Raw genomic sequence first — 26,262 nt, 5'->3', positions numbered from 1 at the left:
CTGTTGGACATGCTACACTTAAAGAAATCCCAATCCCTCAGCCACACACTCCAGGGATCTAAACCTTGTCTTCATAATGAACAAAACATGCTGGAAGGATAGGTTCCTGACCCAGAGACTCCCCAGACTCTGGAATAGACTGCCCATACATGTCAAGCAGAGTGCCTCTCTGGCCCTCTTCAAAAGGAACCTTGATGACTGGATGGGAGATAGGAAATTCAACTCAGGGGTCACGTCAGTCTCCCTGCTAGACAGGGGTTGAAAAGGAACCTTGATGACTGGATGGGAGATAGGAAATTCAACTCTGGGATCACGTCAGTTGCCCTGCTAGACAGGGGTCCAGGGAAGTAAATATTGTGGGAAGACATAGCCAGGGAATTGTTATGGCTAGTTTTGTATAGGGCCGATAGCCTAGTACTAACCTATGAACCTAGTATGTAAGCTAGTATGGTAAGGCTAGTAAGCAGAGTTTTTTATTCTAAAATAAATGTTAGAGCCTTATGGCTTTATTATTAAGTGTACAAGTTGTAGTAACTTGTTATAGTGTGTTCCTGTCCAAGAATTCTGATTCTTCTCAGATGAACTCAGTACAGCAATGCTTATGCCTAAGAGTTGTGTGGCTGTGCCAAGATGGGCTTGTGTGTTAGCTATCATGGGATATGGCAGGAATGCTCAGATTGACAGAGGGATGCACAGTTAGGTCCTCATGAATGTGAGAATATACTGTTGGGATGGAGTGTAGGACGTCAGGAGGAGAAAAAATCCTGAAGGTTGTCTGATTATCATACTCCCCTCTGTGATTTTTTCATCCCACAGAGGAATAAGTCGTGGGTCATGGGAAACCTAATGGTTGGCAGGTAGAGTTAAAATTAATGCAAAAAAAATCTGCTCCAACAAACCTTCACTCTACCTGACAAGCAGCGGAGATAAGATAACTGGTAAATTAGATATGCTGATGCATACTTTCAAAACTTTGGACTACTGTTCTAGAAAATATTGGAAACTCTGCACATACTTTCTCATTTAAGATTCTAACTAAGCAATACTTCTCCACTGTAATCAATGGCACTTGTGGTGTAACTTAGATTTACACCAACTAAACAGTCTGTTCCTAGTTACTCCACACTTGATGTTCGACTGCCTCCTGTGGATTTGTCCTTTTATTTGCATCTCTGACTGTTTGTCATCTGGACAGGTTGCTCTAAATCTTTTTATAAAGAATGGACAGCAGCTTTGGTAGCAGTACCCAGTCTGTGCATCATTCATGCAGTTTGCTGGTGAACTGCATAGGTTATCCAATGTTGTACAGTGCAGTGCTGCTTGCAACAGTCACCTACTCTTACTACAGTGCCAGGCTACACCTCTGTCTGTGAAGTGCCCTAATTTTGAATGTGGTCTTCTATTGTGAATACTGTGGCACCTATAAATGTACACATTCTATTAGAAATGTAAACAGAACTATTTGTCTTTGTATAAAGTCAAATTACTGTACAGATTGGTGCAGAATATTGTATTTCTGTTCTGTTATGGAGATTCTTTCGGAGACTGCTAAAAATGGTCTGAGTGGTAAACAAGAAATACATAAGCCAGTCTTCCTTTCACAACTTGAGTCTATTCCTATTTTTTCTTGACCCCTAAGGAAGCAGGCAATCAGAACCAGGATGGTATCCATTATAGGACATGTTCTTATAGGTTCATAGGTAGATACTAGGCTATTTCCCCTAGGGCATTTATAAGCCTAGCCAGAGTGTGTTTGGCTTTCGCCTCCCTTTTAGATTAGTTAACTGTGCCTCTGTATAGTAGGTCCCAGAGGATAGCCCTTTAAGGTTAGTTTACTGTGCCTCTGTCTAGCAGGGACACAGAAGAGATCCCAGGGGTAAACTTATAATCTCCCATCCATTCGTCAAGATTTCTCTTGAAGAGGGTTAGTGAGGGGCTCTACCTAACATGAATTTGGATTCTGTTCCAGAGTGAGGGGAGCCTATGGGATATGAATCTGTCCCTCCAGCATGTCCTGTTTATTGCTGTGCTGTGGTTTAAGTCCCTGGAGCGTGTAGCTCTAAGGGATTTGGATTTCCTGAGGTGGAGCATGTCCATTAATTCTGTGTTAGACATGGCTTTGTATGTCAGGCATAGATTGCCTCTGAGTAGGCGGTAAGCAACTGAGTAGAGCTGGAGTTTCTTTAGTCGAACTACATAGGGCATCTGTTTGAGGCCCGTGATCCTCTTGGTGAGGTACTTTTGGGGTGTCTCCAGTTGCTGCAGGTGTCTGGTAAGGTACATCCCAAATGGGGCATTGTATTCAATTATGGGCCTGATGAGTAGAGGGGCACAATGACCTCTCTAGATCTAGATGTGAACCCTTTTGTGATAAAGTGGGCTATATAGAAGGTCTTTCTAACCACTTTGGCAATGTGATTGTCAAAGGAGAGATCACCATCTACTTGGGTCCCCAAATCCCTAATTACTTCTTCCGTACTTAATGGATTACCTCCTATGTGGTAATTTGTGGGCACTTTGTTTTTCCCAAAGGGGATGACTATGCACTTTTTTGCATTTAGCTTGAGGCCGTGGTTCTGGCACCAGGTATCCATCTTTGTGAGGCCCTTTTGGAGGATGCTTGTGTCAGCTGGAGAGTCGATTATGGCTCCCAGTCTGCAGTCATCTGCGAACTTGTCAGCCATAGTCCTCCCGTGTTAGCCTGTACCTCAGAGAAGTATATACCGAACAAGAGAGGTCCTAGGACTGAGCCTTGTGGGATGCCACTAGTAACTGATTTAGAGTCTGACATGGCACCTGCAATTCTGACCATGTGGGTTCTATCCCTGAGCCAATTTGCAACCATTCTTGAGACATAGGGGTTGATATTTAAGCTGGTAAGCTTATTTATGCTGATAAGCTTATTTATGATGCCCGAGTAGACTAATTTATTATCTGATTGCAGAGGAATGCTTTACTATCCCCAAAATGATGCATATATTTGATCCAGAACAGGATATTACTCATGAATAAATAAGTCATACTTTCCTGTATCATAGGTAGCACAGGTAAGGGTTTTATGTGCTTGTAAAAAGGTAGTTTCAACATTGCATTACCTATGGCTGTGCTGTTGGATGACATGGTGTGTGAAGGTTGAAGGTTTGACATTTACATGTGATCTTTGCATAATTCAAGAATTCTCCATTAGCAATGGCCACACTGGAGATTGTTCCATCTTTACATAATTACATTGTCTGCATTTGTGGTAAACACCTATAACAAGGAAATGTGGTTGTTAAAAGTTCTTTGTGTTTGATGTGCATAGAGTTGAAAAACCCAAGTTGTCATTTTTTCACAAGCCATTCTGTGTCCTCGTAGTGGTATCCAAAAATGAAATCCTAATGAAACCACTGTTCATACTGTATGGGAAAGTCTAGAACAGGTGTCGCCATCTGTCCATTGGATGTGGTGTCTTAATTCAGCAGCTTCATCCACTTGTTGGATGCCCCAGATGCTGAGTGACGTTTATTTGCTGTTCTGGGAAGCTACTATTGGCAGATGTGAAGCACAATGGGCTTAGATCTAACCATAGTGAACCAACCAGCACTAAACTGTTGCAATTCTCACAATCCAGTAAAGGAATTTATTTAACAGATGCATTGCCTCTGTCAGATTAAAAAAAATGTTTAACTACATTATTGCCTCCATTAAATTGGTCCATTTCATTTAAAAAGAAAGGCTATGGTCAGGAATGATTTCTGAGAATTCCAAAGTAGTCTTATCAGATTAGGTATGTTTTTACTTTGAAGAACTTGGCACCTCCTCCTCGAGTCCCATGGTGTACTTTCTCATAAAATAGTCTAAACACCTGCATACATTTAAAACTGAAGGAACTCCACAACCAGTGTCTGTACACAACCATAACATGACCTATATTTCATAAGTAGTATCCCAGGTTTTAAACAGATTATATAAGTAGTCACTCAGCCAGGATGAAGCAGTTTGACCAGCTTTGAAGAATTAATTTTCCCTCATACAGAGTGGACTGTTGGATTACTCTTCCGATTTCTAATGGATCATTGTTATAGGTTTACATTTGTTTTGTTTCCCTAAAGGATCATTGTTGCAGCAATCATGATGTGAATGGGAAATGGTTTAAAGTGTCTGTCCATTCTTGGCTGGATCTTTTTTCCACAGTCAGATATCATTATGGGTTCATGGATTGTTGTGGTTATACATGAGTAATCTGTACACACACTAGCCTCATGAAGTCATTGGTAGCTGAGCTGTGGTTTGCTTTATCAAATATTTATAGGCTTCTATCATACCTATGATAAATACAAACTGAAGTCCTTATTAGTGCTCTTATTTTTTTAAATAAGGTACACTCGCATGTTAACTCCTATTTGGTAAAGAAATGCATACATGAAGTTCAGTTGCACATTCTGTTAAGATTCATACAAGACAAAAGATGACCTGACTGGTGTTCTCCCCAGAATATTACATGTAGTTTACATGTCACAGGTGAAACCTAGGAGGCCAGCTCAGTACGGTCATCAATTAAATTTAAAGTTCAAGCTTACCAATATTTACAGCACAAACTCTCCACCATGAAGCATTCAGTTAATCTGAAATTTCCATATCTTCAGCAGTTCTTGCCATCTCATGTTCGCTGTTAATTTCCATATTTTGTAGCAGTTCTTGCCATCTCATGTTCGCTGTTAATTTCCATATTTTGTAAGTCTGAACCTTATATACTTGTTTTATTACATTTTGCAATACAATTGGCTTTAAAGTTATATAAAACCATCATTAACTGAGATATAAACTAGCAATGATCAGTCATACCATCTAGTCTAGTGCCTCCAGTACCCATCATATCAGTCATACTTTCTAGTATAGTGCCTCCAGTGCCCACTGTACATCAGTCATCCCATCTAATGTAATGCCTACAGTATCAATCATGTAAACAAACTTTGCAGTGTTTTCCTGTAGTAATTCATTGCTGGATTCCTGACCTTTTTTCCCAGCTGCCCTCATGTCCTAAAAATGATTACAATATAAGCATTTAGGCTTGTATTTCATTTATTATTGACAAATTTTAAGTGCAGTCCAGGGGAAACCCCAAGACTACTTCGTGGGGCCAGTCATAGTACTCTGCTAATGTTTTTTTTAATCTCCTTACACCTTTGAAATTAAATGCAACTGGTAAATGGATAGTGGCAAATCTTTCATGAAATATGCTCATGTCTTATTAAGCTTCACTAATCTTTCATAAAATGCCATGTCATATTGGGGTTTACTAAAACATTCTTCCTTATAAAATACACATCTCCCCCGCTATCTTATTTTGTCAATGCATATGGCTGGATGCTATAATCACATCCTTTATAATACCCTAAATGTTTGCATTGTCAACACACACAGTTGGGTGCCACAAAAACCTTCCTTGTGATATTACTGAACAATCATTTAATCCCTAGTGTGATCACTCACCAGTATTACCTATACCTCATGAACCCCTGTTTAACACTCCAACATACAAAATCGTACTCAAACATGTTAGGTTTTTCTGCATATACAAATGTATTGAGTTGACTGTGCCTGCAGTGGTGTTTGGCCTCATAACACCTCTGGGCTATTATTTCCCTAATAATGTCCACCCTGTTGGATATCATTGTTTTTGTAGACCAGACTCCTGATGCTCCACATTACTCGCCCCCAATCTACACAATCCAGAATTATTTCTTTTGCTGTGGCAGACTTCTGTAAAATCTGTTTCCTGGTAATATGCATGGACTTGGATAACTTTTTGTGAAGGATTGATACCTTCATACAGATTTCTTAGTGTGAACTATTTTCTTGCCTTATTAATATTTCCAAAAGCAATGAAGCTACTTATGACTTGTGTACGTATTCTATACTAGGTTATCACTAGCTGACGCATGCACATTTTTAGAGGAGACTAGGGAGGAAGCTTATTTCTCAGCATCTTAGGACTAGAAATCTGGATAAAGTCTAAAATAATGAAGGGGGCAAAGGTCCAGAAAGAGGGACAGATTTTAAATATTGCTCTTATAAACTTGGAAATTTGCTAGAATAACAGGATTTGTCATGCATTTTCTGAAGGATATGAAGTCTGAAACTCGTGTATTTCAATATCTACTTCATTCATCAGCGGCTTGCCAGAAAACTACAAATTTTATGAGGAACAGAACGAAACAGACACAAATCTAGAGAGATGAGCGGTATGGAAGGAAGTTCCCAATTATACTGTAATGTTAAATGAGCAACAATTTTTGCACACTTGCATAAACACGCAGCTTAAGATAGTTGTAAGAGAAAGTGAGATGATTACTGTGTTTATGTATAGGTTGCGGTTAAACTATTAGAAAAAATACTGCAGTAAACTACATTAACTTGAGACCCTAGAAGATGAGGTGGCAGTGTATGCTTTACAAATTTCTAGGTTTTTTAGTCAATATTAAGGCATGCTTTGTTGCTGGGTGTGCCAGCAGTTGTAATATATGCTGTAGTTTACAGATGGAGTAAGACTGTAATTGTGCTACGCAGTCTAAAGCAAAGCCATGATGTATTTGATAGTAGACTGTTAAATGAGGGACAAAATGGGCCCATTTAATGGTGCTGAAGTAACATTTCACAGGAGCTTTAAGTAAACATTTGCACTATTTAGAGAAGTATTTTAGTTGCTGTAATTTGAGGTAGGATCTGGTTCCATCTCTTGGCTAAGTAGACTCTGGTTGCATCATCTCCCCAACTGCAGTTTTGTTTTTCTTGTATACAGATAATAGGTCCTGGAATTTGAATACTAGTTTCCATTTGAGGATAAACCAAGAGAGCAGGTAGAGAAGATCTGGGAAGCTGACATGCGAGTAGCAGATTGTGGTGATTGTGAGCTTTGTGATACTTTAGGCAAACCTTGGAATAGTTATTGACCATTTGTGGTACTATATCTGTGAGCGAGTTTGTGGCTCTTAAATAGTTTCCTGATGGAGTGCCAGGACTTGTGGACAGCTTCTTGAAGAGGACTATTCTTTTTTTTTCTTCTTCTCTATCATTGAGATTTGGATTGTTCTAGTTAATGTAGTTTTGCTGAATGTTGAGGAATTGTAATTCCTCTTTGAGCCATTCAAGAATATTAGATGTTGGCAGTCTGTTGTAGCTGCTTGCTACTAAGTCAAAATTTTGGCAGAGCAAGTATTTGCAGAGTCTGACACTAAATCCATGTTGAGTAGGTGTTTTAAACTAGTTTTCATTCACAAAGGCTGTTAACTAGTTGTGCAAAGTTCAACTGATTGCTGATAGAATTTAGTATGCTTATTGGTAGGTACATATCCACTTTTTGGTGCTTGCATCCTTTGAAAGGTAGGATAAATTTGGTTGGTTTCCATGTGGTAGAGAATCTTCTTTCTCCAGGTTTTTAAGATGGTCAGAAGACAGACTGCCAAGATGGCTGCACACTGAGTAACAGCTTCATTTTAGCTCTCCCAGTGTAAAAACAGAAACTTAGCAGAGCAAGCCAGTTTACCTAGATTTCTGGCCAGTTTCAGTAACTGGCTAGTAAACGCACTACCTAGATGCCAAGAAATAAATGCAGATGACCTGAAGGAAAATCCATTACAAAAGGTAATAAAAATAAACACTGATTGGGAAAATTACTGTAGCTGTTCAGCAAAAAGCAGAGCAAGCTCTAGACATAACTTCCAGTAACCATAAGGCAACTGCACACAGACATGCCTAAAATAAAGGAAACACTGATGGAGTATATCAACTCAAGCAATAAAAGGTTGGAAAAAAATGGACAAAGCTTTAAACAGATATTCAGATAAGGTGATAAAACTGCAAAACTCAAGAGGTTGAAATGAAGAAAAGGCTGGCTGAATGAGTGCACAAGAAGAGATTTTTAAAAAAATAATATAATTTGAGGACAGAGCACATAAGAAAAACCTGAGATTTTCTGCTGTACCTGAGAAGCTGGAAGGAACACTATTCATTTTATGTAAGCACAAATAAGCAATTGGACTGGTATTCCACAACAAGATTTAATTGAAAGGGTACATTATATGCTCCAAACCTGGCTGTGAGAATACAACCTAGATCTTAGTAAGGAGTTGATTTCTGACAAAACTGTGGCAAAAAGACAATAGTACAAGTGAGAGGCAGCACTGTTTGTGGAGAGCGACTGCTCATTGTATACCAGGCAGGAGAGGATGAAATTTATCCCATTTATTCAGGGAATGTCGAGATGCAGGCCCGAGATTCAAACTGCTGTACCCAGCTATCTTCAAAATATCCTCCCTAGAGGAACAAAATAATTTTTTGATGTACATGCTATAAGGGAGAAATGCAAAAGTTTGTCCAACAAAAAGTGAGCTGTGTGAAAGAATGAGATTGCTTATTGTTCTGGTAATAAAGACCACAGAGAGACTGTCCCAGTGAAACCTTTTCCGGAGTTTCACTGGATAATGCTTGAGAGAGGAAAACAAAAAGCACAAGAGTTGACTAGAAGAACCAAGAGTACATTAGTAAAGAAACGGAGACTGGGTTTGGGAGAAATTAACAGAAATAGAATAAGAAAATCTGGAAATATTGTACTTGGAATTTTTTAAACTGGTTGAGGACTCTAAAGCATATGCCATACTTCATGTCATCTATCAGAAAAATAGAAGAGGGGAAGAGGAAGGAGAAAGTTAACTGTAAGTAAAACATTTTTTTCTTAATGGGGATACTAATGTAAACAGGTTTTCTATTTTTTTTTCTTTCTCCCTTCTCTTTCTCTGTTCAGTTTTAAGAAATGTAAGAAATGTAGGCACTGCAATGTAAAAAAAAAATCTGGCTAAAAGAGCATGAGAAAATTAGTGTGCTTTTCTCATTCTTGCATAGGGGAATGACTGTGTTAAGGCCATTAGCTTAATCTAGTGTTAAGAGAGAGCAAGTAAATAGAAAATATTGAATTACTATAAGGCTTTTTTTCTAGTAAACAGCTTTGTGTCTGGTTCTCGTGTCTCTAGCAGACAATCTGATAAACATAACTGGTTTAGCAGACAATCTGATAGAGAAATGGTTTGGAGAAAATGTTTTCTTAAATCATTCGTGTTTTTCCAGCTGAGAGAGCTGTAAAGACGAGACAAATCTAGACAACACTTAATAGAACCATAGGCTATACCATGTAAATTAACATGGGTAAACTTTCTTTTAGATTAGTTTGAGTCTGAGTGTATAGCTCCTGTTTGGAACATTTGTTACTATTAGGAGGGCAAAACTTCAATATTTGAAGAACGTACATAGTTTTGTGTGTTAAGTTAATAGGTTTTAAGGGGGTATTGTGTGTGTGTGTGTGTGTGTGTGTGTGTGTGTGTGTGTGTGTGTGAGGGTTTCCAATAAAACAAAGTTCTGTAAAATATGACGTAGTTCCAAATGGAGATGACAAATAATTGCATAAAACATTAACCTGCCAAAACAGTACATGCAAGTAAGACAAGCTGAAACTAGACATTTAACAAAAAAGCTGTTCTACATAAAAGGTGGAAATAATTTCTCAAGAATGATGCTTTCTATAATGTCTTTAAACATTAACTGTATCACAGATAAATGCAAAGAAAAGTAGTGAACTATATTAAAAATGTAAATAGATATGCTACAGGAGAGAGACTTCAAAAGAACTGAACATGTGAATTTGATAAAGGCTTTCAAGATGGCTGTTCAGTGGAATGCATAGGATAAAGGAACAGAAGAGTACATATACTGCAAGAAGAGCTCCAGTAGTGATAGAGGGTAAAAAGATACTGGTAGATTTGTAGTACTAAGGGGCTTCTGGCTAGGGGGGAGGATTACACTGGCATGTATTTATATTCCACTGAAAACTGCTATAATGGAGCTTAAGAAAATTCTGATGGAAATCAGCTTTCAGCAAGGACTTTTACTTATGGGTGGGGACTGGAATTTGATTTTAAATAGTGAAGATGTGTCTGGGGGCCCCAGAAAGGAAAACGTAATGGAGGGTAGATTTTTAAAGACATTAATGAAAATATTTAGCATGGAAGATGTGACTTCAGTACTAGGACTTCTAGTGAATTTACATATTTCCCAAAATGCAAAAACTGGGCTGGGCTATACAGAATTTACACTTCACAGGAATATGTGCATTTAATTGAAGGTCTTGATGTGCACCCAATAACCGTCTCAGATCAAGCCAATAATTAAAATAAAAATAAAGGGTAATGAAATAAAAATGAGACACTGATGCTTTCCCAGCTATCTGTTGAAAACAGGAATTTAAGGAAAGGGAAGTGGAAATTATTCAGCAGCTATTAGAAAAGATTGAAATCTCTTCTGAAAATATAGCTTGGAATTTGTATAAAATTAAAGTGGAGTTTAAATATTAGGGTTGAAAATAAAAGAAAGGTAGATACGGTTGTGACACCTCCCCAGGCCAGTAATCAAGGAGCCTGATTCCTCACCACTGACACTGGGAGGGAATATTCACTTGAAATATAGATGGATACTCTGTTTCTAGATGCAGCCCTATCTGCATCAAGCACAATTTCCCTTAAGGGCACACAGAACGCACTCAACCCAGGGTCTGGGTTTCTCCGTCTCTCCGCAGGCCCCCAGTAAGACTTTCCACTGGCACCGCTTCAGGGTCAAGTCATCACCCAAGTGCCCAAGCCAAGTCTTTCACCACTCTGTGAAACCAGTGCTTCATGTCCCTACCCCAAGTAGCTGACACACTGAGATTTAATTTTATCTCACACACACACACACACGCACACACACACACACACACACACACACACACACACACACACACACACACACAGGTTACTAGCTACACTGCCTCCTGCTCAGACTGTGTTGGTCATCACCACCACCAGGTACTACAAAGCCAGCTTCCCAAGGCTCTTACACGGGTACCCAATTATACTGAGTGAAATATATATAATACAAATGTAAATGTTTGACCAAAACAGTAAGGCTTTCAGGAGTGGCATGAGTTATCACCAAATACGTGCAAATTTCTCTCATAGCTTAAATATTTTCTAAAAAAGACTAGCCTGACCAAAGTTTAAATATATTTAATAATAATAATAATAATAAAACATTAAAATACTAAATACCTGTTTACAGTAAACACCAGAGTTTGTCACAGGAAATATTGAAAATAACAGCTGAATAGATTCACACAGTAACAGAAAAACAGTACCTATAATCTAGATGTATTTTCCTGACTAATCTAAAAGAATTGCTGTTCCTAGTTAAGTTTCTTACTGGATAGAGCAAGGCAAAATGATTTAGGCTCTCCTGCTCAGACTGTGTTGGTCATCACCAGCACCAGGTACTACAAAGCCAGCTTCCCAAGGCTCTTACACGGGTACCCAATTATACTGAGTGAAATCAATATTAATACAAATGGTAATGTTGACCAAAACAGTAAGGCTTTCAGGAGTGGCATGAGTTATCACCAAATACGTGCAAATTTCTCTCATAGCTTAAATATTTTCTAAAAAAGACTAGCCACAATGAAAAGTTTAAATATATTTAATAATAATAATAATAATAGAACATTAAAATACTAAATACCTGTTTACAGTAAACACCAGAGTTTGTCACAGGAAATATTGAAAATAACAGCTGAATAGATTCACACAGTAACAGAAAAACAGTACCTATAATCTAGATGTATTTTCCTGACTAATCTAAAAGAATTGCTGTTCCTAGTTAAGTTGCTTACTGGATAGAGCAAGGCAAAACGATTTATGCTTGAGTGGTCCTTGTCAGATCCAATGCAGAATGCTGCTGAGACTTCAGTCTCTTCTAATATTAAAACGTTATTTCTGTACAGAATGACATCACATACATCTGGTCATCTGTTTCCCGCACTGTCCCCCATCCATTAGAAGCTAAACGTTATTTCTGTACAGAATGACATCACATACATCTGGTCATCTGTTTCCCGCACTGTCCCCCATCCATTAGAAGCTGACAGGGTTTATCACCTATGTGCTACAGTGCACATGGATAGAGCTTTTCTCAGATGTTGTGTGGCTGCCTGAAATTATAAAACCATAAAGCCATTTCATTCTTCCTACATGAGCTACCGACTATTCTCTAACACAGACATTGCTTCTGTCTCCATTCAAAACTGTGGGATAACATCTTTATGGCTTAACTCATAAAGTAATTTCAAGAATGTTTTGCAAAGTCAGGTGGATTAAGATTAACCTCTTCACTTCCACTATATACAGTTACAATGTATACACTTACAATGTATACAGTTACAATGTATACAGTTACAATAATGTTTGTACATCTTTCTTCCAGCAGGGCACACCACTGATGCATTTTAATGCAAGCAAGCCTCACAAATACTTTTTCAGCACAACATCTGTACAAATCAGTTTGATATACAAATGACATATAATTTACAAAATTCCAACTAGCTGTGCTGGCATAGGTTAGAAAACCACTGCCCTATTTCTCCTGACAGGTCTGGCAATACCTCCTATTGTCGCAATGGTTAAGAAGTAACAAGCATAATTTGGAGGGACTGACAAATGTTTAACTATTACAAAATAGGGGGAATCTCACAAAACAAAAGGAGGAGCAACTGCAGAGTGCTAAACAGAAAATAAGGCATTACCTCAATATGCACAAGTTTAGAAAGATTGCTGTTAAATTTTTTTTGATAACTCTAGAGCACAAAAACATTTAGCAGAATGGCTTAGGCAACATAAAGTAGAAAGGGCTGTCACCAAGCTTGGGGAGACTATAACAAGGAAGATAAGGGATCATGTAGAAGTATTAGAAGTATTTTGGAAATTCTATGAAAGTCTGTATAAAGCAGAGAAAAATGGAAATCAAGAAAAGGTACAAATGGAAATGTCTACGGAAAAATTAAATATGCCAATGTTATAGGTAGAGGAGTCTCAATTACTAACAGGATAGGAGGAGATGAGATAAAATGTTTGACCAATCTACAGGAAAGTCCCCAGGAATATATGGTATTCCTGTGGAAGTTTGGAAACTAGGAGGTGAAAAATCTGATAAAATATCTGGAAGGTTTTGTTTAACAGTATTTTAAGATGAGGGGAAGAACCAACATATTCTGCAAGAGAGCAGTGGTAGCTGTAATACCTAAAGACGGTAAAGATCCATCAGATCCAGCTTCATACAGGCCCATTTCAATACTAAACAATGTTTGTAAAGTATTTGTCTATAATGGCAAAGATGATGCCAAAATTGATAGATATTGATCAATGTGGTTTTGTGGAGGAGAGGCAAATATTTGGCAAAATTAACAGAATGTACAAAAAAGGTCAAAAACCAATAATGTGAATATAGCCCCACTACACATCATCAGCAACGAACAGAGTGAGTGAAATAGCGTAAATAGCAGAAATAAATCCACTAAAGGGTAAACACAGATGCAATAAACACACATCAATACACAGGTAGTAAAACACACACATGTTAGTCCTCACAGAGTATGTCAGAAGGTTAACCTTTCATCTGTCATAACTTTTGTTGCCAGATTTAATCAATTGACTAATTTTGTACCTTCTTTTGGCGCCAAAAAAATCAATCTGCACTTTTCCCATTCCCTTGTATTCCAAGGAGTTAGGGGGGTAGTTTTCAGTATGTAGTAGGTCATTCTCATCTGATATAGTCACTCTGTACATAAACATGACATTCAATACATAGCACATACTGATCAATTGCCTCGTACTACAATGAAATAATAATATATTTTTTATACTTTGTATTTATGTATCCATAGATTTTGTGTATTTTATCATATTTTATCATACATATATTTAAATTTACATAGATTCAACATAGTAAATTAGTTATATATTTTTATATATATTTTATTGTAACATTGTATAAGCATGGTAGTATTTTAAACATCTAGTTTTATGTATTAGAGCTTATTAAGTTATTTAATGGAATGAATTAGCCAATTGATTGATTTTTTGGCGCCAAAAGAAGGTACAAAAGTCAGTTAATTATTACAATTAAAGGTTCTGAGGAAGTATGGCAAGGACAGATGAAAGCGCTTAACCTAACATACTACTATCAGTGTTCTGTGTATTGTGGATTAAACATTGGTAATTACAGAGTTGCCCTTCGTGGATTATTTCTGCTATTTTTGCTAATTCAACTGCAGCTCTGTTCGAGCGTGAAGTTACGGTGTTCGGCTATTCACAACATTAACAGAATACTTATGAGCCAGAGGGAAGCAGATTGTAAGAAAATGCCACAGATGTTGGTGGATTTTGATGCAAAGAAAGCATTTGACAGAGTAACCTGGGACTTCATGAGCAGGGCAATGGAAGCATTTGCATTACATGATTTAAAAAAAAAATTATAAGGTTGATTAGGAGGATATATGAGGGATCGGAGGTGAAAATTAAAGGGGGTGGGGTCCTCTCTGATAATCTCTGAGCAGAGGAACTAGGCAGGGGTGTCCCCTCTACCCTTTGCATTATATTTAAAACCATTGTAAAGAAAATGAGGGACTCAGAAATTCAAGGATATAATTGGTATGGTAGTCAAAAAAAACTGGCTGTTTGCAGATGATATTATTTTATACCTGACAAAACCAGAAAGGGACATTACAGTACTGTGGAATATATTGAGAAGTTTCAAATCTTTTCAGGATACAAAATTAATGAAGCTGAAACAAAAGCAATAGCGGTAAATTATGTACCAACATACAAATTGGTTCAGCAATACCTGTACTTATGGGGACATGATAACACGAAGTATTTAGGAGTGTGGATTAAAAATAATTCCAATGTGGCAACTAAGGATCCATAGAAAGAGACCAAACAAAAGATGATGGAAAAAAAAACCTGAGAAAATGGAAGGTCTGTTATATGGATATCGATAGTAAGATACAAGTACTTAAAATGTTTAGTCCCTTTAGTCTTATACACAGGGCGGACATATTTTTATCAACCAGAGGTGTTGTGGATAGCAATTAAAGAGCTGAAAGATTTTATCTATGAGGGGAAGATGGCAAGAGTCAAGTAGGATAAGATTATTCTTTCAATAGAGCAGGGCAGATTGGGATTACCCAATTTGAAGGGGTATTTCAGAGCAGCACAGTTAAGGCTCCTGTACATAGCACAAGAAGAAAACTATAATTCAAAGTGGAAAGAAGAGATGATGAAATGGGGGGGGGAAGCTCAATAAAAGAATGGGATTTTGGATGGAGACCTTTAAGGAGACTATTCATAATCTGTATGATTATTAAAGTAGCAACGTATTCTAAGAACTAAGCCAACATGGGAATTAAGAAAGGAGATTCTGCTAATAGGGATGATGCAATTAGGGATACAGACAATAGGCAAGAGGGGGCTGGAATTTATTGGAGAAAACAGTCAAAGAAACCAAGGTATTGGGAGCAAATAACTAAAGTGGATAGGTAATAGAATGGGAAGATGCCAAGAATGTATTTGGACTTCAGGTTAGAGATTGCCTTCCCCATCAAGGATTGAAATCTGAGTATAGGCAAAGAGAAATAGGGTGATCCTAAATGAAAGACCAGCACTTGTAGAGTTCAGTAGAATCTAGAACAGAAGTTATCAATAAGAAAGGAATAATTAGAGCATAAAAAATATTGTGTGATAACTATAAGAATCAATCAGAGGAAGTTAAAGGATTGGGAAGAGAGAGACTGGATAAAGCAATTCACAAAGAAAAAATGGGGAATATATGTCTGTCTCCCAAATATGCTATAAAGTCTAGAAGATTTAGATCCTTGCTTGGATGTGTTTACATGGGTATTTTTATACCCCAAGTAAACTCCAAAGAATTTTTTCTTCAGGTAGATGGCAAATGTTGGTGGTGTGTTAGGGAAGAAAGAGTTAACTGGGAATATATTTTCTGGGAGTGTAATAAGTTGGCAGACTTTAAAGATTCCCTGCATGTCAAAGATGCTGGGTTAGCAAATTGGTGTAACTAAGGAATGCTTTTTTTTTTTTTGGAGCTATGATACTGAATAAGAATTGCCTAAACATAGTAAGGCCATTCTGAGTCTATGATGGCTGACAAAAAAGCAGTTACTAGACAATGGAAATAAAAATCTAAACCAACTTTACTAGAGGTAGTGAAGATAGTAACAGAAATAAAACAACTGGAATTGGGATTTAAAAATGGGAAGTGTGGGATCAATACATGCAGAGGAGGAACAAGGTTTAAAAGAAGACCGGATTTGAATGAGCTATGTAATGGATGACTGACAATGACTGGATATATTATAAGAGATGTATAATGTTTGTAACTACAGTTGTCAGCATGGTTTGTGAAGTATAATATTTGCGAATGAGATTGTTGGCATGGTTTTATTCTCATTTATATAAATATAAGATTGCCTATGTCATACACGATAGATGTTTCTCGGTAAAAGATGGCCAGAAGATGTGATGCATGCAGTCAGATGTTTTTTTTAGCAAGATGAGAGGACATAAATTGATAGTCCTGTGTTCTTTGAGACTTGCTAGGTGTTTGCATCAAATAGACACAAGTCCTCCCTTGCTTTGGAGTTGTGCTTCCTGATGAAATACCTGTTCAAGACCATTGCTTATTTTTCTGTGTAGCATGTTTGTGGATTCCTGGAATGACTGATGATCATTTGGGTTGAAAATTTGCAGATCATTACAGTAAGTTTTCTATGCATTTCTTATAGTCCTTTGGTAGTTATGAGCATGTCTGTAGCTTGGCAGAGTAATTTTGCTATTGGCATACTTTTAAATTAGCCATTTGTTCTTTTATATGCCTATGGGTGATGTATTTAGCATGGATCTTTTTTGTGAATTTTACTTGACAACGGAGTATTGCATGTTTATTTAAGAGATGCAATAGAAATGAGCTGAAGATTGATGAGGCTTCATCACTGAGAGTATATCTGTGGAGGAATAAGTCATTTTGAGTTAGCATGTCTTAGGTTATTGATCTTGGTGGAGATGGCAAGATTTATTGAATTAAAGATTGTTATATGCTCACTGAGGTGGCTTGATGATCCAGAGTTTAAAAAAAATACTGTGGGTGCCTTGATTAAAAAAACAAATCTAGTCGAAGTTGTTGTTTTGATCCATGTCAAAGGTCTTTGCGATTATGGGCAGAGAAATGAGTCAAGTCCAAGAGTCTGATGTGGAATTCTGAGATTTCCAGAGTTGATACAAAGGGATATTTAAGTCTCCAAGTAGTAGGAATACAACAGTGCTGTTGTCTCTGAGCTGTCCGAGTGTTTTATCAATGATATTCTACGTCTTATTTGATTTTAGATTTTCTGCTGCTGATATGTAGCAGTTTCCCAAAGTTCTGTTGCTTCCAAGCCTAGTAAGTTCATTGTGTGTATAGACTAAAGTTTTGTCTTTAGTATTAATGATTCTGGTTGCACCTCCAGCTTTCTTTTGTTTCTTGTCTGCTGTGTAGGTTATATAGCCTGGTCATACCTCTCCACCTCTAACAGCAAGAAATCTGGATGAAGCCATATACAGTGGGCGGACAATTCAAAAGTTGGTAGAATAACAGATTTTGCATTTGCATGAAGTCTGAAATTCAAATGTGTGTCATTTTTTTTACTTCAATCCTCAATGATTTTGCCCAAAAATCAAAAATTTTATGAGGAGCAGACCAAACATATGAAGCAAAAATCTGGACAGTTGAGAGGTACGACCCTGGTGTTTCAAAGTCAGTGTCTTGTATGTGAGGCTGTATTCAGCTTTGTGTTATGGATGCTGTCTGTTGGTATGGATCCTTGCTTGTAGCTCCAGGATGTTTTTAAAAATGATTTTGCAGTTAGTGCAAGATCTTCAGCCCTTTTTCCAATGGGTTGGTTGAATCTGATGCTGCTGGATTCAATTCAGTGTCGGTCAAGGGTTAGTTGTTTGGTTAAGTAGTCCAGTTGATTCAGGAGTTCTATGCCTTTTAAATTGCACAGGTACTTTGCTAATGCCATTTTGTCCTGCTTTTGTAACACAAATAAGGGGCATGTCTTTTTCTTTTTGTATTATTATGCTATATTTTCTTGGCTTTTGGCAGTAATTTTCTGCTAGTTTGAGGCTATGCTGACTAGTTTTATGGCAATTTCTATAAATAATATAAAGCAGGGCTTAATTAAGTGTTGCTTCTGTTTTTATGATGATGAAATGTGTGGTTCTGCTATTTTTATAGTGATTCATTTTGCAAGATGCATACATGCAGTTGAATTTATTGTAGAAGGAACTATGTGTATCCTCTTGAGTCTCTGTTCATTTTCTGGGCACCTGTCAGATGTTGCTTCCTTGTCAACAAGGAGTCAATCTGACAAGCTGTTAATGTAAGGAATCCATCGGTGCTCTGTAACGCTATATACATCCTTACTAATGGCCTTTCCACACTGTGAGAAAGGGACTTGAGCTTTTTAAGTGCAGAAGTATCCATCCAAATGAAGTAGAAGTCAGTGCCACCCCATAGTTCTCTCACACCAGTATAGACCAGCTTTCAAGTTAAAAAAAAAAAAAAAAAATCCATCCAGTAAATGACATACTATACATGACTTCAGACTATGTAAGAAATATCAACTGGAGCAACAAGGGATTACAGTAAGTACAGTGCATAACAGGCAGAGCAGTTCTAAACTAAATGTTAATTTCAGTAGAAAAAGCCATTTAAGGGTTCTTGATAAAAAGAACATTACCTCAACAAAACAATCCTGATGCTTTCATTTCAGTTTCTGGCTAATCTTTTCAAATGCCAATACCACATATTTTTTGTATGCACAAGTCAGGCTTGTTCATTATATAGCCAAAGTATAAAACTAAGCCACTGCCTTATTTTATGATGCCACTGTTTTCTAATTATTTTGATTCTTCTACTGTATACTTTAATATGCCGTGTACGTATTGTATGAAATTTTAGGCTTTGTATTTTCATGGTCTGATTTATTTAGTGTACATAATTTGCATACATTGTAAAACATTGGGTGTATGTTAATTGCCTTGTTTTTGGGTGAATGCATTGCCTTGCCTATAAGGCTTGGATTGTGGTAGAAACGGGTCCTCAGATCAATTCACTTAAGCGAAAAGTAAACCACAAAGAAAATCCAGCAAGCATTTCAGTAAAAAAGTTTGATACTTAGTTGCAGTTTTGTAATTGCACAGGCCCAACAGTTCAACTCTCTCTTCAACCATATCAATTCATTAAGGCATATTTTAATATGATCCTGACATGTTCATTAAGGTCCATGATTATGTTCATTCTGATTTCATACGGACCACTCCTTAGCTTCATCAGGTTTTATCAAAAAGTTACTTCAGAATATTTGACCTTTGATTTCCTTTTTAAGAAGACTCTGGTTGCTGGTTTATGCAAATGTACTTATCCTAAATTACCTATGAACTCTCGATTTTTGGGTACACTGCTTGAACTGAACATTTGTTTACTTTGTTTCTAGTACTCACTCAATTCTAGAGATCTGGGGTAGAGGGAGCCTTTAACTCTCCACACTTTATAATTCGCTGTAACAAGACATTTTTGCATTGTTTTGTGGCATACCTCTCAACTGTCCAGATTTACGCAGAACGTCCAGATTTTTTGCTTATATTTTTAGTCTGTTCCTCATAAAATCAGTGTTTTTTGGGCAAATTAAGTATTGAAGTCACTAAATAATGACAGACATTTGAGTTTCAGACTTCATATCTTTCAGAAAATGCATGTTAACACAACTCCTTTTATTCTAGCAGCTTTCTAAGTTTGTAAGATCAGTATTTGAAATGTGTCCCTATTTTGGGGGCTTTGTCACCCCTATTATTTTTGATTTTGTCCAGATTTCTTGTGTGGTATGTTTTGTGGTCATTTTGCATTCCTATGAAGCATTTTAAGTTTACCTTGTATAATGTCCATTAGACTGCATTTTATATCCAGCTACTTTTTGCATGTTTTCTTTAATATTTCATAATTCCTATCCTGTATTACAGTACCTGATACAACAGCTTTAACATTAAAGCCTTTTAAATAGGCTGACAAAGTAAGAGTGTATTCTGCATCTGCCCAAACTCCCTGCCCCAGGATCTTGTGATGATTTGCATTCAGTACATTGACAGATATTGCTACAAAATGTCAGCACTGTGTCCTAGCAATTACTAGCACTAAGCTTTATGACAACAGTCTGAAAGATCTGCACTCGTAAGATGCCCTCCTCATAAATGGGTTTCATGATCTTACATTGTATTGACTGTCTGCTGATCCTTTGACTGCATGAAGCTATACTGACATATATAATCAATGGAACTGTGCGGCCTTTCCCAGTAGTTTAATACAGTAAAGACAGAAATACAGAATACTGCAAAATATTATTCAGCCACTTTTGCAGAAAGAATGCCATTTGATGAAGGCTTCCTAAAACAGCACACAGGTACATGTTAGTGTAGAAATTCACTCACTAGTCTTTGTTAGCATTTTTGGAATGGTCCATGAAAAAATGTCTATTTTGGTATTTTGTAGGTTCAACCAAAACATGTCAAGGAGGCTTTTCGACTGCTGAACAAGTCTGTTATTCGTGTTGAGACTCCAGATGTCAATTTATATCAAGGAGACCAGGATGATGGTATGGAAGGCTTTTTTCATTTAGTCAGTAATAAGGTGTGCAAATAAACTTTAAAATTTCTGTTAATCTGTGATTTGAAATCCAGACTATTGACAGGGATGTACTATTTCACAAGGCCATACTTCGTGAATTATAACCATGATTGCCTGAAAAACCTGGATCTATCATCATATGCAACTATTATTGCTGGCAACATTTGACAGTATTTGACAGGGGCCAGCAGAACTGACAGACATGTTCTGGCATGTTGTTCATCCATGTTATCTACATGAATAGCAGTGCTTGTAAAGTGGCCTAGTTGTACTAAGTTCCTTTCTTTACAGATCTCGCTTATAATTTCCCTCTCGTTGCAATAGGAAGCGGCACATAGGCATGTACTGCAAAGTGGCACATAGGCATGTACTGCAAAGTGAGAATGGTAAAGTTCCTAGTCATCCAGTATTCTGGAGATGATGCGTGTGTGTGTGTGTGTGTGTGTGTGTATATATATATATATATATATATATATATATATATATATATATATATATATATATATATATATGTGTGTGTGCATATTAAAACACACAGCCATTGTTAATCAAAATATTCACAACTAAACACAATTCATTCTGCCATATCCAATAGGCAGTCTCATTCAATGTTTGTTTACATGTGAGTGACAATGATGGTCTGCTTTCCTTAAGAGACCATTTGTTTAATTTTAGGCATTTTTATTTCTGATACCTAGACAGATCCATATGTATCTCTTTTTTCAGTTTTATATTGTTCATGGCAAGGGTGACTAATGCATCCAGCGTTAACCATTTGTTACAGATGGAGAGAGAGACTACCAATCATTTGAGTGCATCATAGGGGCCTTATTGTGTTGCAGACTTCTGAACCATCTACCAGCCAACATGGGATTTTGAAGATTTTCTAATGGCCTTTTTACTTTAAATTTAAAATGCCTTCTGATGTTCTTCATCTCACATTGCTGCAGTCCTTACACTTGGGTAGTCCGCTGTCCTCGGTCGGCCCGAATATCAAAGTATAAGGCTGACGTCGGTCAAGGCGCATTTGACTGACATCAGAACGTCAGGGTACAAATGCGCATGACCGACGTCATATCCTCAGTCTTTTTTTGCTGCATGGTCCGATGCAGAAGCAGCATTGCAAGTGCCGGTTCCCCGTTGGGGAATATTTTAGTTTTTTCTTGCCTCAGTGGTTTACCGGATGTCAGAAAAAGTGAATAATTGTATTTCTTGTGGGAAACAGATACCGCATAGAGACCATCATACTTTGTGTATTCCTTGTTTAGGGCCTGAGCACGACGTTGTTTGGTGTCGCTCTTGTGCTAGATTCAATAAGCGCACTATAAAGAGAAGGTTGGATTGTGCCAGGTTGGTCTTCGGGAAGCGGTGCAATTATAAAATGCCGTCGGATGCTCAGGCGCTTCTTCAAGAAGCGCAAGGACAAAGCAGTTAAGCCTAGGCTAGAAGAACCGGTCCATTAGGATGCGGTTCTTTAGAGGTGTCGGTGGCGGTGGTTCCACCGGAGGTTTCTTTGGGATCCCAGGGAGAGACTTTGTTATTGCAGGATGTGGCCTCTCAGGAGGCAGGTCAGGCTGAGGGGCTTCTCAGGTTACTACTCCCTCCCTTCCTAGGGTGGTTAGGCCCTCTCCTTCTGTTTCCAAGGCTTCTCCCAGAGGCAGGCCAGGTTTAGCTTCAGTTGGTGTCACCCCTAGTTCTTCAGGAACTGTGCCCAAGAAGCATATGCTTAAAATGGCAGAAGATTTGATTACTTTGATTAGGGTTCTTTGCCCCTCCTGATAAGAGACCTAGGGTGGAGCCTGAGCTAGGAGTTTTGAGCAGGCTTGGATGTTTCAGAGTCTTGGCTGAAGACTTGCAGGAGTATTCCTTATTCTGATTCTGATGTGGATGATTCTACTCCTTCTGCTTCTCCTCCTGAGGATTTTTCTTTTTCAGAAACTCTTCATTCCATGAGCGAGCATTTTAAGTGGGAAGGTCAGGACTTCTCTGATTCCAGGAAAAGGCTTAGGGAATTTTTGTTTTTACCTCAGCATAGGCCTTTGGCTATACCTCCTGTTTTGGATGTGGTGGAAGATGTTTTTACAGAGGCTTCTCTTAATCCTGATTCTTTGCCTCCTGCTCCTGTTAAACCGGATAGGTATTACAGGGTGCCTGAAGCTCATAAGTATCTTTTTAAGAGTCCTAGGGCAGACCCAGAAACTGTTAGTCAGGGGCCTAAAGGTGTTAAGGCTTCTGTTGTCAAGAATCCGGTTCCTACAGATAAAGAGGCCAGGGCCTTGGATAGATGGGGAAAGAAAGTTTATACTTCTTCCACTCTAGCTATGAGGGCTTTGAATTGTCAGTTTCACATGTTGAAATACCAAAACTATCTCCTTACACAATTGAAGTCTAAGGTTGATGCTCTGGCGGAAGGTATTGATTGTAAAGAGTTACAAGATTTAGTACATGTTTCTGAACAGGTGGGTAAGCATTCTTTGCAATGTGGTTTTGATGCTGTACAGGCCTCGTCTAGGGTGGCTGCCACTGGGTCAGTTCTTACGCCTGGCTGAGGGATCAGAATTTATCTGACCATGTTAAAACAAGGATTTTAGATGCTCCTTTACAATCTGATGTGTTGTTTGGTTCTCCTGTTGAGGCAGTTTTAAAGAAAATGGAAGACAAGGCTAAGTCTATGCAGACTGTTAAAGATTTTTTGCACGTTCCGCCTCCAAAGTTTAGGACAAACTGGCCTACTAAGGGATGGGCGTATCCTTCTTATGATTCCCAGTCTAGGGGTCGATCTAGGGGCAGAGCTCAGGGCTCTTTCAGGCCTAGAACAGGGAGTTCTCCTGCACAGTCTTGGTGAGGGCAGGGGTCAGTCCTTTCGTAAACAGACCCAATGACCTACCTTTTCAGTTGCCAGAGCCTTCTCGTCTGGCAGCACCTTTGGGAGGAAGGTTGGCACTTTTCAAAGAAAATTGGAGTTTAATTACCCAAGACAGATGGGTATTGGATATCATACACCACGGTTACAGGTTTTATTTCCATACCTTGCCTCCTTTCAAAGGCATGCCAGACGTTCCTCCTCAACAAAGAATAGAGGCTCACAAGCAAATTTCTCTGTTACTCCAAATAGGGGCCATACAGCCGGTCCCTATGCCAGAAGTGGGCCTAGGATTTTATTCTCGCCTGTTCCTAGTACCAAAGAAAGGGAGCACGTGGAGACCAATTTTGGACTTATCTATCCTCAACACTTATCTGGACATTCCCAAGTTCAAAATGTTGGCGTTACAGCAGCTTTTACCTCTGCTGGGCAAAGATCATTGGATGGTAACTTTGGATCTCAAGGAGGCTTATCTTCATGTTCCTATCAGACTAAGTTGCAGGAAGTATCTGCGTTTGCGAGCTGGGACTTCTCTATCAGTTCTCTGCATTGCCCTTTGGCTTATCTACTGCCCAGAGTGTTCACGAAAGTTCTGGCTCCAGTGATAGCTTTCCTCAGGTTAAAAGGAATACAGATCTATCCTTATTTGGACGATTGCCTGATTCTGGCTCAAGGAAGGACGAGCTTCTTCATCATTTGGATTATGTGATAGCAGTGCTAAGATGCCTGGGGTATTCTGTGAACGAAATAAAGTCCAGTCTAGTACCCTCTCAGGACATGTGCTTTCTGGGTGTGAGACTGAATACAGCATCCCAGATGGCCTTTTGACCCCGGACAAACAAAAGAATCTTTCCCTTTACTTTCATCAGTTGTCTCATCAGTCCAGGCTGACTGCAAGGACAGTCCTTCAAGCCTTGGGGTTCATGGCATCTTGTATTCTGGTGCTTCCCAATGCCAAACTGCATATGAGGCAGCTACAATGGTATCTCAAAATGTATGGACACAGCACTGCCAGGATTTGGACACTGTCATTCAAATAATACCTTGCATTCAAAAGGAATTGTTGTGGTGGGCTCAGGAATGTCACCTAAACAAGGGACTCTCTGTGACCCGGCCAGAGGCGAGTCAGATTCTAACGACAGATGCCTCAGACAAAGCTTGGGGAGCTCATCTGAATGGAAAGTGGATACAAGACAAGTGGCCTGCCAGACTACAACATCTACATATCAACTTGAAAGAGATGTTAGCAGTCCAGTTTGCATTAATAGCTTTCAAGGATTTACTTCTTCCAGGGCAGGTGTTGATTCTAACAGACAACACAACTGTCATGTGGTACATCAACAAGCAAGGCGGAACACATTCTTATCCTCTATGCAGGCAAGCAATGATTTTGTGGGAGACTGCTCTCAGTTTACAGCTAAATCTTCAGGCAAGGTTTCTGTTGGGAGCACAGAACTCCTTAGCAGATGTGTTGAGCAGACAAATTATGGATCCCCACGAGTGGAAATTGGATCCTCATGTATTTCAGAAATTGACAGTGTCATGGGGAGCTCCAGACATAGATCTGTTCGCTTCTCCACTAAACCACCAGCTGCCAAAGTTTTGCACAAAAAGGTTTCATCCCACAGCTTGGAAAGTGCTCCAATTGAAAGAAAGAGCATCCAATCTTCATGTGTATGCCTTTCCGCCTCTGCCTCTCCTCCCAAAGGTACTACTAAAGGCCAGACAAGACAAGCCAAGGATGATTTTGATAGCTCCATATTGGCCTCGACAGCATTGGTACCCATTACTGAGAAGCCTGAATGCGGAAGCCTCCATGGCCTTTGCCTTCGATTCCACACCTGTTGTCTCAGGAGGACAGTCATTTGCTCAATGTCAAGCTTCACTCTCTGCACCTAACAGCCTGGCATATTCTGTTTTGAACCATAGTGGGCCTCCACTTCCACAGCAAGTTTTGAATGTTATTTTGGAAGCTAGAAGGCCTAGTACAAGGAAAGTGTATGCAGATAAATGGAAGAGATTTTTAATTTGGAGTGCAGCAAAGGATTTTGATGTTTCTGAGCCTAATTTAAGTGTGGCTCTTCAATATCTTACTGAGTTACTGGACAAAGGTTTGTCCTTCTCTTCTATTAAGGTTCATGCTGCAGCAATTTCGGCTCACTATGATTGTGACCCACCATTGTTTTCTCATCCTTTATTCAAGCAATTTCTTAGAGTGGGCAAAGAATATAAGACCCCCACGAAGAGCTCCTTCTCCTGCTTGGGATCTCAATTTTGTGTTGGAGAAACTCACTCTACAACCTTTTGAGCCTGCAGCTACTACTGAATTAAAGTTTTTATCATGGAAGACTGCTTTTTTGTTGGCTATTACCTCTGCAAGAAGGGTTTCTGAGTTGCAGGCCCTTATGGCAGTTGAGCTTTTCTTAATTTTCCATAAGGATAGGGTATCTTTATGTACTAATCCTTCCTTTATGCCTAAAGTGGTTTCTAGTGTGGCTTTAAACCAAACTATTCATTTGCCTACTTTTTATGCAAATCCCCAAAATAAAGGGGAAAAGATTTTGTACACTTTAGATGTACACAGGCAGTTGCGATATTTGGACAGAACTAAAGGGTTCAGGCAGTCTCAGCAGTTATTTGTTTCTTTTGCTTTGAGTTCTCAGGGCAAGCCTGTGTCAAAACAAACTATTTCTAAGTGGATTGGGTTTTGCATTGCTTTCTGTTATTCCCATCATGGCAAGGAGATTCCAGCTGGGATTAGGCCTCATTCC

At 38.5% G+C, this 26,262-nt stretch overlaps 1 protein-coding gene across 3 annotated transcripts in view; it reads left to right on the top strand.

Moving 5' to 3' along the window:
- The window catches only part of LOC122796327 (maternal DNA replication licensing factor mcm6-like), a 501,477-nt gene that overhangs the window by 411,336 nt on the left and 63,879 nt on the right, over positions 1-26,262 (top strand). For all 3 annotated transcript variants that reach the window (XM_044064723.1, XM_044064721.1, XM_044064724.1), the window contains exon 14: positions 20,494-20,596. In XM_044064723.1, the coding sequence (XP_043920658.1) occupies positions 20,494-20,596 (103 nt within the window). The remainder of the gene's footprint in view (positions 1-20,493; positions 20,597-26,262) is intronic.

Source organism: Protopterus annectens, chromosome 3.part0 (genome assembly GCF_019279795.1).
Source record: "Protopterus annectens isolate FY-2018-M chromosome 3.part0, PAN1.0, whole genome shotgun sequence".
In the NCBI taxonomy this organism is placed as follows: domain Eukaryota; kingdom Metazoa; phylum Chordata; order Ceratodontiformes; family Protopteridae; genus Protopterus; species Protopterus annectens.
This window is presented reverse-complemented; position numbering and strand designations above follow the sequence as displayed.